Genomic DNA, 17412 nt, shown 5'->3' with positions numbered 1-17412 from the left:
TGGAGTTGGCAAAATCTTGTTTTCTCTATATTTCGTGGTAAATAGAAGTGATCAGTCCCATTCCATATGTTAACACTAGCATTTGTAAAGTTGCAGGGAATTAAGGATAGGCAAATTGGGGTCGTCAAAATTCAAAAGTCTGATACAATCTATCTTTACCATATATGTTTCAAATATATATATATATATAGAATTGAGCAGTTGAGTATATGTATATATCTCTATCTTCACCATTCATAACGTCATTGCTGTTGCTGTACTCAACTGCTCAATTCCTTCGAAAGTGTGATTCAAAAAATGTATGTACTTTTCACGGGAAGGAAGGCATTTCGTAAATCTGCTCGTGTTTGAGCGAGTATTACGGACATTTATAAATACATTTGCAGTCTGCGCTGCCTCGATTGCGTAAGAATCATCGTGAAAAAATAAAAGCGTGGAAGAATGATCGATGTAACCTGTACCGGCACAAATTCCGCCATAGTTTGTAGCTAGCCAATAGCCATGCCAACAAATGAACCTGAAGGATGAAACAGCCTGCAAGGCCGAATAACATTGGAAACTCGGTTGAAAAATCTGAATTTTATATGCAGCTAATAGAAAAATTTTACTGAACTAAGAGAGACAGATTAAGAGCAGAGAGAAGAAGCAGAATCACACTTCATTTGAATTAAGAATGAGTACATCTCATCAATTACATCTTATTTATAGACCATTCAATAAAAATAACTACTTCTCAGTTCTCCCATGAGGCTCACCTGATCATCCGCGGGATCTTCGCAATACTTGCCACGTTTCTGTACACAACAGCTCAGCTTAGCAATCTCAACTATTCTGTTATTCAACAAATAACGATTCTTTCTCTTGCCCACTACTTAATCCCCACGCAGCGTTTTACTATTGTTGCTATTTTTCTTATATCAACCACCCTTCCCATCAGATTCCTCGTCCTCAAGGAATGTAGGAAATCTTGCCTGTAACTCATCAGCATACTCCCACGAAGCATCAGCAGGGGAAAGACCTCGCCAATGGATTAAGAGTTGAGTGGCAGCTACATTATGCCTCTTCACCATGCGACGATCCAAAATAGCTTATGGATAAGCATCTTGGATGTGAGACACAGGTGGTAAGGGAGGAGTAGCAGTCACAGGTGCTGATGTATGTTTAAGTTGAGAAACATGGAAGACATTGTGGATTTGAGCATCAGAAGGAAAATTGAGATGGTAGGTAACTGCACCAATTCGATCCGTGATCTGGAATGGCCCAAAATACTTTGGTTGGAACTTATGATATCCCTTTCGAATAGAAAGTTGTCTATAAAGCTGCAATTTAAGAAATACCCAATCTCCCACTGTAAGTTCTCTATTTACTCGACCCTTATTAGCTTGAGTTTTCATTAGATGCCTAGCTTTATCCAAATGAAACTTTAGAATGGATAAAGCATTTTCTCGATCCCTTAAAAAAATGTCTACTGTAGCAATTTTTGAATCACCTGGAAAATAAGGTAGGTGTATAGGAGGTGGAATTCCATAAAGGGCCTCAAATGGAGACATACGAATAGTGAAGTGACGTGAAGTATTGTACCAGAATTGAGCCAAGGGTAACCATTGAGCCCACGAGTGTGACAAATCTCCTATCATACACTTGAGGTAACTCTAAAGGCACTATTTACCACTTTAGACTGCCCATCCATTTGTGGGTGGTATGCAGTGGATAGTTTTAATTGAACCCCTTGAAGAGCAAATAATTCCTTTCAAAATGCACTCAAAAAAATTATATCCCTATCACTCACAATTGTTTGAGGTAGTCCGTGCATCTTGAATACAGAATCTAGGAAAGCTATAGCTACTGTCTTAGCAGTAAAAGGGTGATGGAGGCTAATAAAGTGGGCAAATTTGGATAATCTATCTACTACAACCATAATGACTGTCATACCACGAGATCGAGGAAGGCATTCAATAAAATCCATGGTTATGTCAGAGAATAATGTGGTAGGGACAGGCAAGGGCTGCAGTAAACCTGGCGTCACAATCAACTCTAGTTTGCATCTTTGATAGACAAAACAATTCCTAACATATTGTCTCACATATCAATGTAACCCAGGCCAATAAACAAGAGAAGATATTTTTTTTAAAGTAGCCGTCACACCCGAGTGCCCTCCAGTAGCAGAATCATAGAATACAGCCAATAATTGTTGCTTTAATTCATGATTATAACCCACCACTAATTTCCCTTTTCTCCTCAATTGTTGATTATGCCACTGAAAAGATGGATGAGAAGTAGAATCACGTTTCTTATCATTTATAAGATGTTGGCAATTAGAATCACTACCCCAAGTTTCTACAATTTGTCCATATAATGATGAAGGAAGCAATGTAGAAGACAAGACATTCAATTCCAGTAGTGGTGATCTTGACAAAGCATCAGCTACTGCATTTTCAGAACCCTTCTTATATTTGATATCATAATCAAAATGCATAAGCTTCGCCATCCAAGCTTGCTGAATGGGGGTTGTAAGTTTCTCATCCAAAAGGTATTTTAGGCTGTGATGGTCAGTTAAGATAGTAAAATGCTTTGTTTGCAAGTAATGATTACATTTTTTAACAGCAAATGAGATTACAAGTAGTTCTTTCTCATATGTAGAAAGAGACTGATGCTTGAGGGATAAAGCCTTACTAATAAAAGCTACCGGATGTCCAGATTGCATTAATATGGCCCCAATACCAATATTTGAAGCATTTGTTTCAATGACAGACTCTTTAGAGAAATCTAGTAATGTGAGAACATGAGCAGAAGTTACAGCTAATTTAAGAGACTCAAAGGCCTGTTGAGCTTCGTTTGACCAATGGAACCCATTTGTCTTGAGTAATTCAATTAAAGGCCTAGCAAGAGCTCCATAGCCTTTAACAAAACATCTGTAATACCTTGTGAGCCCTCGAAAGCTCCTTAATTGCTTTGGAGTGGTAGGTCTAGGCCACTATCTCACCACTTCAATTTTAGATGGATCAGTTTGAACCCCTTTTTCCGAGATAACATGTCCCAAATACTCCACTGATGGAAAGCCAAAAAAACACTTACTCCTTCTGGCTAACAATTGGTGATCCCTCATAGCTTGCAGGACCTGTTGCAAATGAATGAGGTGCTGCTCTTTATTCTCACTATATATTAGAATATCATAAAAAAAAAACTAAAATAATTTCCTCAAAAATGGCTTAAAAACTGAATTCATGAGACTTTGGAAGGTTGCAAGGGCATTAGTTAAGCCAAAAGGCATAACTAGGAATTCATAATGTCCCTCATGAGTCTTGAAAGCTGTCTTAGGAATGTCTTCCTCATGCATCTTGATTTGCTAATATCTAGAATGCAAGTTGATTTTAGAAAATATAATGGCATGCCCCAGTTCATCAAGCAACTCTTCTATCACAAGTTTAGGAATTTGTCTTTCACAGTAGCATGGTTAAGTGCTCTATAATCAGCACATAGTCTCCAGGTGTTGTCTTTTTTCTTTACAAGCACAATTGGACTTGCATAAGGGCTAGTACTGTTCCTTATCACTCTAGCTTTTAACATATTTGCAATCATGTCTTCAATTGCATCTTTCTGCTCACCTGCATATTTATATGGTCTGATGTTAATTGGTGAAGATCCTGCTTTGAGAGCAATTCTGTGATCATGGACATGTTTTGGGGGCAAGGTCTTTGGCTCCTGAAACAAATCATTATAAGCCAATAAGAGATTATTTGAATCAGGCCAAGATTTCTGCTGCTGCTCTAATTCGACTTGCTCCTGCGGACCTACTACTGAATACAAATAGGCAGTAGCTTCACGCCCTTCTGCGTGAAATAATCCATCATCATTAAGGCAAGTCATCAAGCTATTAAGCTCTTTTGGAAGTCTCTTTTTAGTTTCTCCCTGCAACACACAAAGCATAGATTCCGTTTTAAAAGTCATCATCATAGTCTGAAAATTCCATAATATCTCCCCTAAAGTGGAAAGCCACTGAGCCCCCAAGATTAGGTCATAGTTATCCAAAGCAAGAACATATAGTTCTGCATGAAATTCTAAACCTTGCATGCTCCATGTAAAATTCTTACAGAAGCTCTCACATTGTAGTTGTTGCCCATTAGCCACTTCAACTGATACTCCAGTAGCTTTTTGCAATTCACACTTAAGCTTAGAAGCCATTTTCAACTCAACTTAACTCAACTCAACTAAGCCTTTATCCCAAAATTTTGGGGTCAGCTATATGGATTCGCTTTCTCTACTCTAAACGATTTTGAGTTAAATCCTCAGAAATGTGTAATGCTTCTAGGTCATGTTGTACTACTTTCCTTCAAGTCAATTTAGGTCTATCCCTTTTTTTCTTTCTATCCTCTAACCTAATGTGCTCTACTTGTCTAACTGGAGCCTCCGTATGTCTACGCTTCACATAACCAAGCTACCTCAATCTCCCTTCTCTCAACTTATCCTCAATTGGCACCACTCCTACCTTTTCTCTAATACTCTCATTATGAACTTTATCTAGTCTAGTATGGCCACTCATCCACCTTAGCATTCTCATATCTGCAACTCTTATCTTAGATGCATACGACTCCTTCAGTGTTCAACACTCACTACCATATAACATAGCCGGTCATATGTCTGTACGGTAAAATTTTCCTTTCAACTTATTGGGAATCTTGCGATCACATGAAACTCCCGTGGCACGTCTCCACTTCAACCATCTGACTTTAATCCTATGACTAACATCCTCGTCACATCCCCCATCTACTTGAAGGACTGAGCTGAGATATTTAAAGTGATTACTTTGGGACAGTACCACTCCATCCAAACTAACTCCTTCCCTAATACCAGTTTGGCCTTCATTGAACTTGCAATACATGTATTCTGTCTTCGTTCTACTTAACTTAAAGCCCTTTGACTCTAGAGTACTTCTCCAAAGCTCTAGCTTTCTATTGACTCCTTCTCGTGTCTCATCTATCAGAACAATATCATCCGCAAACATCATGCACCAAGGAATACTCTCTTGTACATGTTTCATCAATTCGTCTAAAACTAATATAAAAAGGTAAGGGCTTATAGCTGATTCATGACGTAATCCAATTGAGATCAAAAAATCTCTTGTGTCCCCTCCCACTGTGTGCACAGCAAATGTAATGGCTGTGACCCACTAGTGATATTATCCGCTCTGGGCTGAAGCCCTCACGGTTTTAAAACGCGTCAATAGGGGTTAGGAACCTCCATCTTATAAACCCAGCATCTCTCCCGTGTTTTGTCGATGTGGGATTTGCCTAGGGTGTTACAATCCACCCCCCTTATGGGACTCAGCGTCCTCGCTGAGGTTTGCCCCACCATCATTCAAGGTTGCACGCGGAGCGGCTCTGATACCACAAATGTAATGGCCCGGCCCACTAGTGATATTGTCCGCTCTGGGCTGAAGCCCTCACGATTTTAAAACGCGTCAATAGGGGTTAGGAACCTCCATCTTATAAACCCAGCATCTCTCCCGTGTTTTGTCGATGTGGGATTTGCCTAGGGTGTTACAATCAAATGTAATGGCCCGGCCCACTAGTGATATTGTCCGCTCTAGGCCGAAGCCCTCACTGTTTTAAAACGCATCACTAGGGGTTGCGAACCACCAACTTATAAACCCAGCATCTCTCCCGTGTTTTGTCGATGTGGGATTTGCCTAGGGTGTTACAATCCACCCCCCTTATGGGACTCAGCGTCCTCGCTGAGGTTTGCCCCACCATCGTTCAAGGTTACACGCGGAGCGGCTCTGATACCACAAATGTAATGGCCCGGCCCACTAGTGATATTGTCCGCTCTGAGCCGAAGCCCTCACGGTTTTAAAACGCGTCACTACTAGTTACGAACCAACAACTTATAAACCCAGCATCTCTCCCATGTTTTATCGATGTGGGATTTGCCTAGGGTGTTACAATCCACCCCCCTTATGGGACTCAGCGTCCTCACTGAGGTTTGCCCCACCATTGTTCAAGGTTGCACGCGGAGCGGCTCTGATACCACAAATGTAACGGCCCGGCCCACTAGTGATATTGTCCGCTCTAGGCCGAAGCCCTCACGGTTTTAAAACGCGTCACTAGGGGTTACGAACCACCAACTTATAAACCCAGTATCTCTCCCGTGTTTTGATGATGTGGGATTTGCCTAGGGTGTTACAATTCTTCCCCTCTAAATAAAATTTCGTCCTCGAAATTTACACAGTGTAATTAATCGAGGGACCGCTATCTCCTTGTCTTTTCACCTTTTTGTGTTATAATACTTTACTTTTTCTTTAGTCTGTCTTATTAATCCTAGTTCTACAATCTTATCCTTATCTTGATTTACTATTGGAAATACGTAGCTCTACACAGTGGTCCCAAGTCAGATCAGCATGTCTGACTTCTGACAAACATCAAGAGCATTGCATAGTCACCACGGTATATCCCAATAGACTAACTCTTTCTCTTTTTTTTTTCAACCAGTTCTGTACTCATCTTCTTTCATCTCATATACAGCCTCCTTCTCATTTCCATCTATTATCTTTGATACGATTCTTTTCGGTTGAGAATCTACAATCACCTGGTGACCTAAAGGATTGGTGACAAGTATGTCATCTTCTGACCCATCTATCGGTATCCTCTTTCAACAGGAGGTACAATGCATATATAGGGGTGAACATAGTTAGGGTCTATCAATACATACTTAAAGGTATTATAATTAGGAAATGTACCTCTGATAACATCTACCGGATTTGGCTCCTCTCGAGCCATAGCGTACACGCGGGATGCTACTTCAGCCTCGGGGTGTTCTATAGTCTTAGAAGCTCTTTGTGATATACCAGCTACCTCTGGTCTCATCGGTCTTCTACCCCTCATCTTTGTCAGGCGGACTTCTGAGTCTGTGGTGGAGCTGTGGGAGCACTCCTCCATGGGCAATCTCTCAAAAAAAAAAAAATGCTCTATGTACCCACATCTGAAACATCCACCCGTTAGTAATCTACACTTTCCTCTGTGGTTCTTCCTATAATGTGTACAAACTGGCATCGGGATTGATCTCCGTGCTATAGGACCCGCAGATTTGCCAATTGATACACCCGTTTGACCTCCTCTTCTCGGGGTAAATTGGAACCTCTGCCTCTGTTCTCTGCTCTGAATCTGACCCTCAGACCCCCTGGGTCTCTTGCTCTCTGTAGCAAGCTATTTGGATGGCAGTCCGGACCCTCTCTTCTTGTTGCTGTCCCTCTGAATCGCTCATCATTTCTAACTCTCTCTACTGGGGTCCTATATACTGGCTGGGGAGGTGGTGGCATAGCTCTGGTGACCTGACAGAGCAATTGAGTCATTTGCTCTAGGAAGGCTTGCTGTGTCCTTACTAAAGTACCCAACGATGGTTCTGCTTTACTGCTACTACGCCCCTAATTAAACGTAGGTGCAGGTGTGTGACTCTCTACTTCCTCCTATATCGGTCTTGGAGGTCTGTACTCTGAAGGATCAGATGTCATCGATCCTATAAAACAGACAACGAACAGATCTACAATAGTGTCACCTCGACTCTATTTAAAGGCCCATGCATGTGATGCAACTATTTCTTTTTATCTATCTAGGTTTAGGACCGCCTAAACCTCTGCTTTGATACCGCCTAAACCACCACCTTGAATGATGGTGGGGCAAACCTTAGCGAGGACGCTGAGTCCCATAAGGGGGGTGGATTGTAACACCCTAGGCAAATCCCACATCGACAAAAACAGAAGAGATACTAGGTTTATAAGTTGGTGGTTCGTAACCCCTAGTGACGCGTTTTAAAACCGTAAGGGCTTCGGCCTAGAGCGGACAATATCACTAGTGGGCCGGGCCATTACATTTGTGGTATTAGAGCTGCTCCGCGTGCAACCTTGAACGATGGTGGGGCAAACCTCGTGAGGACCGAGTCCCATAAGGGGTGGATTGTAACACCCTAGGCAAATCCACATCGGCAAAACACGAGAGATCTTTGGATTTATAAGTTGGTGGTTCGTAACCCCTAGTGACGCGTTTTAAAAGCGTGAGGGCTTGGCCCGAGCGGACAATATCACTAGTGGTAGGGCCATTACATTTGTGGTATCGGGCGGCTCGCGTGCAACCTTGAGCGATGGTGGGGCAAACCTCGTGAGGGCCGAGTCTCATAAGGGGGTGGATTGTAACACCCTAGGCAAATCCCACATCGACAAAACACGGGAGAGATGCTGGGTTTATAAGTTGGTGGTTCGTAACCCCTATTGACGCGTTTTAAAACGGTGAGGGCTTCGGCCCAGAGCGGACAATATCACTAGTGGGCCGGGCCATTACATTTGACTAGTGGGCCGGGCTATTACATTTGGTCAAATGTAATGGCCCGGCCCACTAGTGATATTGTCCGCTCTGGGCCAAAGCCCTCAAATGTAATGGCCCGGCCCACTAGTGATATTGTCCGCTCTGGGCCGAAGCCCTCACGGTTTTAAAACGCGTCAATAGGGGTTACGAACCACTAACTTATAAACCCAGCATCTCTCCCGTGTTTTGTCGATGTGGGATTTGCCTAGGGTGTTACAATCCACTCCCCTTATGGGACTCAGCGTCCTCGCTGAGGTTTGCCCCACCATCGTTCAAGGTTGCACGCGGAGCCGCTCTGATACCACAAATGTAATGGCCCGGCCCACTAGTGATATTATCCGCTCTGGGCTGAAGCCCTCACGGTTTTAAAATGCGTCACTAGGGGTTACGAACCATCAACTTATAAATCCAGCATCTCTCCCGTTACGAACCATCAACTTATAAATCCAGCATCTCTCCCGTGTTTTGCCGATGTGGGATTTGCCTAGGGTGTTATAATGTCGATGTGGGATTTGCCTAGGGTGTTACAATATTGTAACACCCTAGGCAAATCCCACATCGACAAAACACGGGAGAGATGCTGGGTTTATAAGTTGATGGTTCGTAACCCCTATTGACGCGTTTTAAAACCGTGAGGGCTTCGGCCCAGAGCGGACAATATCACTAGTGGGCCGAGCCGTTACATTTGTGGTATCAGAGCTGCTCTGCGTGCAACCTTGAACGATGGTGGGGCAAACCTCAGCGAGGACGCTAACACCCTAGGCAAATCCCACATCGGCAAAACACGAGAGAGATGCTGGGTTTATAAGTTGATGGTTCGTAACCCCTATTGACGCGTTTTAAAACCGTGAGGGCTTCGGCCCAGAGCAGACAATATCACTAGTGGGTCGAGCCGTTACATTTATGGTATCAGAGCTGCTCCGCGTACAACCTTGAATGATGGTGGGGAAAACCTCAGCGTTGTAACACCCTAGGCAAATCCCACATCGACAAAACACGAGAGAGATGCTGGGTTTATAAGATGGAGGTTCCTAACCCCTATTGACGCGTTTTAAAACCGTGAGGGCTTCGACCCAGAGCGGACAATATCACTAGTGGGCCGAGCCACAATATCAAATGTAATGGCCCAGCCCACTAGTGATATTGTCCGCTCTGGGTCGAAGCCCTCACGGTTTTAAAACTCGTCAATAGGGGTTAGGAACCTCCATCTTATAAACCCAGCATCTCTCCCGTATTTTGTCGATGTGGGATTTGCCTAGGGTGTTACAATCCACCCCCCTTATGGGACTCAGCGTCCTCGCTGAGATTTGCCCCACCATCATTCAAGGTTGCACGCGGAGCAGCTCTGATACCACAAATGTAATGGCTCGACCCACTAGTGATATTGTCCGCTTTGGGCCGAAGCCCTCACGGTTTTAAAACGCGTCAATAGGGGTTACTAACCACCAACTTATAAACCCAGCATCTCTCTCGTGTTTTGCCGATGTGGGATTTGCCTAGGGTGTTACAATAACAAATGTAATGGCCCGGCTCACTAGTGATATTGTCCGCTCTGGGCTGAAGCCCTCACGGTTTTAAAACGCGTCAATAGGGGTTACGAACAACCAACTTATAAACCCAGCATCTCTCCCGTGTTTTGCCGATGTGGGATTTGCCTAGGGTGTTACAATCCACCCCCGTTATGGGACTCAGCGTCCTTGCTGAGGTTTGCCCCACCATCCCTCAAGGTTGCACGCGGAGCGGCTCTGATACCACAAATGTAATGGCTCGGCCCACTAGTGATATTGTCCGCTCTGGACTAAAGCCCTCACGGTTTTAAAACGCGTTACTAGGGGTTACGAACCGCCATTTTATAAACCCAGCATCTCTCCCGTGTTTTGCCGATGTGGGATTTGCCTAGGGTGTTACAATATCAAATGTAATGGCTCGGCCCACTAGTGATATTGTCCGCTCTGGACTAAAGCCCTCACGGTTTTAAAACGCGTCACTAGGGGTTACGAACCGCCATCTTATAAACCCAGCATCTCTCCCGTGTTTTGCCGATGTGGGATTTGCCTAGGGTGTTACAATCCACCCCCCTTATGGGACTCAGCGTCCTCGCTGAGGTTTGCCCCACCATCGTTCAAGGTTGCACGCGGAGCCGCTCTGATACCACAAATGTAATGGCCTGGCCCACTAGTGATATTGTCCGCTCTGGGCCGAATAGTTGCTCCTTCATACATAACTTTCAATACTTGTATATACCTAATAGATACCCTCTTTTATTCTAACACACTTCATAAGACATCTCTTGGAACACTATCATAAGCCTTATCTAAATCAATAAAAACCATGTATAGATCTTTCTTCATATTTTTATATTTCTCCATCAAGCTTCTAATAAGAAAGATCACTTCCATAGTTGAACGATCGGGCATGAAGCCAAATTGATTGAGAGAGATAGAAGTATCATAACGTAGTTGATGCTCCACAACTCTCTCCCACAACTTCATAGTATGGCTCATGAGTTTAATTCCCCTATAGTTTGAGCAACTCTGTATGTCTCCCTTATTTTTAAAAATAGGTACTAAAATATTCCTCCTCCATTCATCAGGCATTTTCTTTGAGTTTAGAATCTTATTAAATAATTTAGTTAACCATGCCACTCCCATATCTCCCAAACACTTCCACACTTCAATTGGTATTCCATCGAGTCCACAGGCTTTACCCACTTTCATTCTCTTAAGTGCTTCCTTTACTTCTAAAGATCTAATCCTTCTAGTATAATTCACATTCTTTTCTATTGTTCTATAGTCGATATTCATGCTATTACCATTTTGACTATTATTAAAAAGATCATTAAAATAATTTCTCCATCTTTCTTTAATGTCCTCATCTTTCACCAACACTTTTCCTTCTTTATCCTTAATGCACCTAACTTGATTGAGATCTTGACATTTCCTTTCTCTCCTCCTTGCTAATCTATAAATATCTTTCTCCCCTTCTTTAGTTCTAAGTTTCTCATATAACTTTTCAAAGGCCTATGCTTTTGCTTGGCTAGCTGCTTTTTTTGCTTCTTTCTTTGCTATCTTGTATTGTTCATATGCCTCATTATTATCACATTTAGGTAATTTCTTATACCATTCTCTTTTTCTCTTCACCGCCTTTTGTACTTCTCATTCCACCACCATATCTCTTTTAAGGGTGGTCCATGTCCTTTAGACTCTCTAAGTACTTTTCTAGCTACTTCTCTAATCTTTGATGCCATCTGTATCCACCTATCATTGGCCTTCATATTCAGCTTCCATGCTTTGGACTCGAGAAGCTCATTTTAGAACTTCACTTGCTTTACTCCTTTGAACTCCCACCACTTTGTTCGAGCTACACTATTTCTTCTGACCTTACTTGAATTTTTCCTAAACTTAACATCCAAGACCACTAACCGATGTTGACTTGTTAAAGCCTCTCTTGGAATGACCTTGCAATCCTTGCATAGAGCTCTATTTGTCTTCTTGGTTAAGAGAAAGTCGATTTGGCTTCTATGTTACCCACTTTTGAAAGTCACTAAATGTGACTCTCTTTTTATAAAGTAGGTATTTACTAGTATTAGGTCTTATGCCATAGCAAAATCCAGGATGTTTTTTTCCTCTTCATTTTGACTGCCAAAACCAAAACCTCCATGAACATTCTCATAACCTTGTCTATCACTTCCTACATGTCCATTCAAATCTCCACCAATGAAAACATTCTCTTCATTCAGTATGCTTTGCATTAAATCATTCATATATTCCCAAAACCTTTGTTTACTCTCACTATCTAGTCCTATTTGTGGGGCATGAGCACTAACTATATTTATTATTTCTCCTTCTAGTACTAGCTTTACTAGTATAATTCTATCTCCTACTCTTTTCATAGCTATTATAACGCCTTTCAATGTCCTGTCTATGATTATGCCCACTCCGTTCTTGTTTCTCTCCTTTCCGGTAAACCAAAGTTTGTACCCTGAATTACCAACTTTCTTGCTTTTCTCTCCTACCCATTTAGTCTTCTGAATGCAAGCAATATTCACCCTTCTCCTTTCCAAGGTATCCACAAGCTCTATTAATTTTCCTGTAAGTGATCCAATATTCCAAGTACCAACCCTGATCCTCCTCCTATCCTGTTCCTTCCTAATTGGTCTCCTTCTATGATATCTTCTATTGTTTTCTATGTCTATCTTGTGTTCTATTCCACTATCTATTCTACTATCTGTCCTATGGACTAACTTCTTTACCTACACCCGTCCATGATGTGGGAACCCTTGCTCAGTTAACACCACACCCGAGCGCCGGCATGGCGCATCGCTTTCGGTGAACACCCTACACCCTTGTATATTTCTCACTACACCCGAGCTCTGATATAGCGCGTCTTAAGTAGAGGAAGCCCCAACGTTTATATCATTTGAATCCATATCATAAGGTATGACAAAAATTTTTCGCTGGTTGTTACCTACCGCAACCCTCCTCCTTTATCCAAGCTTGGGACTGGCTAAGTGCAAACTACTTAGGTGGAGTTTTAGAAGCCATTTTCGTACTCAAAAAATTATGAGTACTTCCTATATCCACTAGAATATGCAATATTCTTTTCCCACACTTCCCTTTTATTCTCATAGTCTGGGCTCCATGTGTTCCCCATATGGCATTGAGAGATAATTGCATATCTGACAGCATTTCACCTTCAATTCCCTTATCCTCAGTTTCCTCATCTTCTTTATTCTCTTTTGTAATTAATTGCATCACATATGCTTGTTTTTTCTTACATTTATGAGCAGTTGTATATTTTTCCTCACACCAAAAGCACAACCCCTTTGCCCTTCTTTCATCCATGTCTTTATCAGTAATTTTTGAGTTTTTGACAGGTACAGCGGGTGGTTTAGGTAATGAAGGTAGTGGTAACAGTTTTGGTTGTTCTTTAGAAGTAGAAGTTGTTGTTTTTATGGGTCTATTGGTTTGGATTTGGCTAGTAATATGAGAAAAGGGTAGGTAATTGTAGCTGGTAGATTTAACTGAAGGTTTTGGTTTATTTTGAATGGCAGCTACTGTTGTAACACCCTCACTGTAGCAATTCCGTATATTTTACTGTTCAGGTGACCGGTGTCGGTCCGGATAGTTAGAACGACTGAAAAAATATTTAGACTAAAGTGAGGAGCCATAATTAACTCAAATATTAATAAGAAAAATATAGAAAAAATTTTAAAAATAAAATACAACCAAGTTAAATGAGCCGGTGCCCTAGCGATGGGTAACCTAGTGGGAAGTTGCGGTCTTTGCAGCTAAAGGCCCTAAACCCGGGAGAAAATTCATAAAATAATTTTTTGGACTCCAGAGAAGAGTCATTGAGGTTTTTATAGCATTGGAATGCCAAGAAAAGGCTTAGAAAAACTTTTCGATCGGTACAGAAGATTTTGGCTTAATAAGCCAAACGGAGGGCATTTTGGTTATTTTGTCTTCAGAGATGATTTTTGACCGACTTGTCCAGTTAAGTAAATAATTATTATGACATAAAATATGAATAAATATTACTAAAAATTTAATTGAAAATGAGTAAAAAAGAAAAGGAAAGAAAATAAAGGAAATTTGGAATTATGACATCACATGATGTCATTATAATGCCCCCACCCAATCACCACTTGACAAATAAATTAAAGGGATAAAAATAACATAAAAATGGGACAAAAATAAAACAAGTTCCAACAGCTTTCTTCCTCATTTCAGCCAAACTTCACCTCTCTCTACCAACACCATTTTTATTCTTCCTTCTCTCTAAATTTTCCTTGCTAACACACCATAAAATTTCTTGTTGGCTTCACAAAAATTGGTCTTCACCATTAGAGCAATACTTGGGCAGTAAAAAGAAGAAGGAAAAAGGAAGTTTTGGAGACTTGGAAGAGTTAGCAATTGAGGTTAGTGCCTATACTCACTTCCATATCTTTTAATCTTTGTTAGGAAGACAAATTAAATGAGAATTTGTTATAGAATTGAACAAAACAATTATATTGAAGTATGTATGAGAATTGGCAGCCATGGAAGAAGGACGAGATTTGTTGATTTATATGACTTGAATTGTTTAGAAGTGGTTTGTGATGAGATAACTTGAGTTAGATGTTGAACTATGTGTGTTGGATGTGTTAGATGACATGAAAAGCATGAAATGGACACTTGGGAATTAGGGTTTGCAAAAAAATTGGAGTTTTGCTTATTAAATCGTATATTAACCTTGTAATGGTCAATTAGTGACCATTTGAATGTGTGTGAGGAGGAATTGAAGTGCGCAAGGATAATGGAGTTGAGTTTAGGCATGCTGCCCTTGGTGACTTGCAGGACTAGTTGTGAGTCCAGCAGGTTTGGGTAGCCATAAATGGAGTTGTATAGGTTCAATTGGTGGAAGGCCAATTGGAAATGAAAATAAACACATATTGGCATAACTTTGGTGAAGAAACCCTACCCAGAAAATCAAGCCAAGTTGACCTAAAAATTACCCTAATCCGGGTGACCAACATGCTATCTCTGGAAAATGACCAAATGAACAGTGTTTGTTCAAATGGTCATAACTCAGTGTAGAAAAGTTCAATTGATCTAAAATTTTACCAACAGAAAGTTGATACATATCTCTACAACTTTCATAAAGAACACAAATTCAAATTCTGACCATAACCTAGTCAAATTGCCAACCAAACTTAGGTCACCAAATCTGGCAGAACCAAATTGCCCAGAAATTCTGAGTGCAGGTCACTCCAGCCAGTTATGGTAAAATGACCATAACTTGAGCTACAAAACTCCAAATGAAGTGATTCAAAAAGGGAATGAAAGAAGACACAATAAGGAACAACTTTGATGAAGAAAAGTTAGCCTAGTTTCCACTGTAAAATTGTCTAATGGAACAGTCAACTTAGGTAATCAAAACTGAAAATTTAGAAATGCATCTAGGGGACTTTAAATTGCAATTGGTAATTAATACTAGCAAATGTAAAACTCAAAATGTGGGATCTTTGTGTAATTAGAATTAACATATCTATTAAGTATGAAAAAGTCAACATTTTGATTGACTAGTAAGGTGAATAGTAATTAAAATGATTAACAAACCAAGATAAAGACGTAGAACTAATTCTAAGCTTAAATGCTTAGAATTGTATGACAAATGTGGACTATGCATCCTAGTCAAAATTGTTAAAGGGAAATTAAGACCATAAATTTGAAATCCATGAAATGTTCATGGATTGCTTGAAACATGAAAAATAAATCACCTAATTGATGTGAATAGATAGTTAGGGCTTATATGCCCATCACAAATAGAATTCATAAAATGTTAGTAATTCAACTTGAAATATAAAATTTGTAATTACATAAGTAGATTTTTGAATGTATAAATGAGAAAGGAAAAATGTTTTGAATACAATGGTACATGTGAACCATTGTTTTGAATTGTGATCAATATGAATGACATAAAAAATAAATAAATGAATCATATTCATGTATGAATGAGACATTAGTTCTCATTATTGTAGAAAGGAAAAGTACCTTGAGTACAATGGTATAAAAGGATAATTGATGTGAATTGTGATCATATAAATGATCAAATGAATGTATAAATTATAATTGAAATTTATTATGAAATAATGAAGTCATAAAACACTATATATTAATATTTAATGATATTATGTGCCCTTGTATTACCTAGACATGTGTGTCAGATTGGATAGATTGGCATGCCAATAGGATATTATTTTAGCAGTACTGCAAAAGACTTTATGCCCATATTCATGGCTTTATACCCGCATTCATGGCTTTATGTCTGCACTGTAACAGCCCGATCCCTCTCCAGTTAGTATTGTCCGCTTTGGCCCATGGGCCTCACGGATTTGTCCCTTGGGAGGTTTCATTCCCAAAAACGCGCTGACCAGGTGAGGAAGGCTCCCACATATATGGCCCAAATCTTTTCTTCCCATTTCCGATTTGTGCGTGTCATCCTTGCACAGGAGCCATGCTAATCTTCTCTGTATCGTTCCAATTTTATCGGATGTCCCCGAAGGGACAAATCCGTGAGGCCCATGGGCCAAAGCGGACAATACTAACTGGAGAAGGATCGGGCTGTTACAGTGCAGACATTTGTGGTATCTTCTCTGATACCACAAATGTAATGGCCCGGCCCACTAGTGATATTGTCCGCTCTGAGCCGAAGCCCTCACGGTTTTAAAACGCGTCAATAGGGGTTACGAACCGTCAACTTATAAACCCAGCATCTCTCCCGTGTTTTGCCGATGTGGGATTTGCCTAGGGTGTTACATGCACTCATGGCTTTTATGCCCGATTATGTGTTATCATGGCTTTTTAGCCATACTGACTGCATATGTGGTTAACGTTTTGCGTCCCATGGTATGACGGCCAGAGGCACCGTGGTGTCCAGTGCCAACGACCTGTTATCCAGTTTAGTCAGCCTGTCATAGGTTACTTGGGCAGTGAAATTTATTGAAATAAGTTAAGAATATTAGTAATTAAAAATATTAGAAATTAAATAAATGAGTAAGATGACCTAAAATAAATTAGAATAGTTATTTATTAGAAAGAATCGAAATGAACTGGACTGATATTAAAATTTACTTATTATGAAATAATCTGAGACAACCTAAAAAGTATTGAGAAAATGCTAAAAGATTAGCAAAGAAAATTATAACATACATAAATATTGCAAATGTGACTTACATAATAATATAAGCATAAATTTATTATTTTTAGATCTTTTTTCTATGTACATTATTACAGTATATTGGTGAAATAAACACTTTCAAAGAAGACTAAATTAGGATAAAACATATTAAATTTTAGAAACCGCGTGTGAAGTATAAATAAATCTTAATTATTTGAATTATGTTTTATTTCTATTTTTATTTATATATTATTTCCTTGTTATATTATTGCACCACTAAGCAGCAATGCATAGCGTAATGAAATTGTTTCCTCGCGCAGGTACTGAAGGTAAAGCCTAGATAAAAATATTAAACAGATATTTTGGAGTTCTGATCTGCAGAAGTGTCTGAATTATTCAA

General features: G+C 40.3%; 1 protein-coding gene and 1 non-coding gene across 2 annotated transcripts; both read right to left on the bottom strand.

The window, feature by feature from the left end:
- Nucleotides 1-1088: 1088 nt before the first annotated feature.
- On the bottom strand, nucleotides 1089-1550 carry LOC110641110 (uncharacterized). Its single transcript, XM_021792707.2, has one exon. The coding sequence runs from the start codon at nucleotides 1548-1550 to the stop codon at nucleotides 1089-1091; it is 462 nt and encodes a 153-aa protein (XP_021648399.2).
- Nucleotides 1551-16297: 14747 nt separating this feature from the next.
- LOC131171688 (U6 spliceosomal RNA) lies at nucleotides 16298-16401 on the bottom strand. The gene has a single exon (XR_009142346.1). It is a non-coding gene; the product is annotated as a U6 spliceosomal RNA (small nuclear RNA).
- Nucleotides 16402-17412: the final 1011 nt, after the last annotated feature.

The sequence above is a fragment of the Hevea brasiliensis genome, chromosome 12 (assembly GCF_030052815.1).
Source record: "Hevea brasiliensis isolate MT/VB/25A 57/8 chromosome 12, ASM3005281v1, whole genome shotgun sequence".
In the NCBI taxonomy this organism is placed as follows: domain Eukaryota; kingdom Viridiplantae; phylum Streptophyta; class Magnoliopsida; order Malpighiales; family Euphorbiaceae; genus Hevea; species Hevea brasiliensis.
The sequence above is the reverse complement of the archived record's forward strand: the minus strand, read 5'-3'. Positions and strand labels throughout refer to the sequence as shown.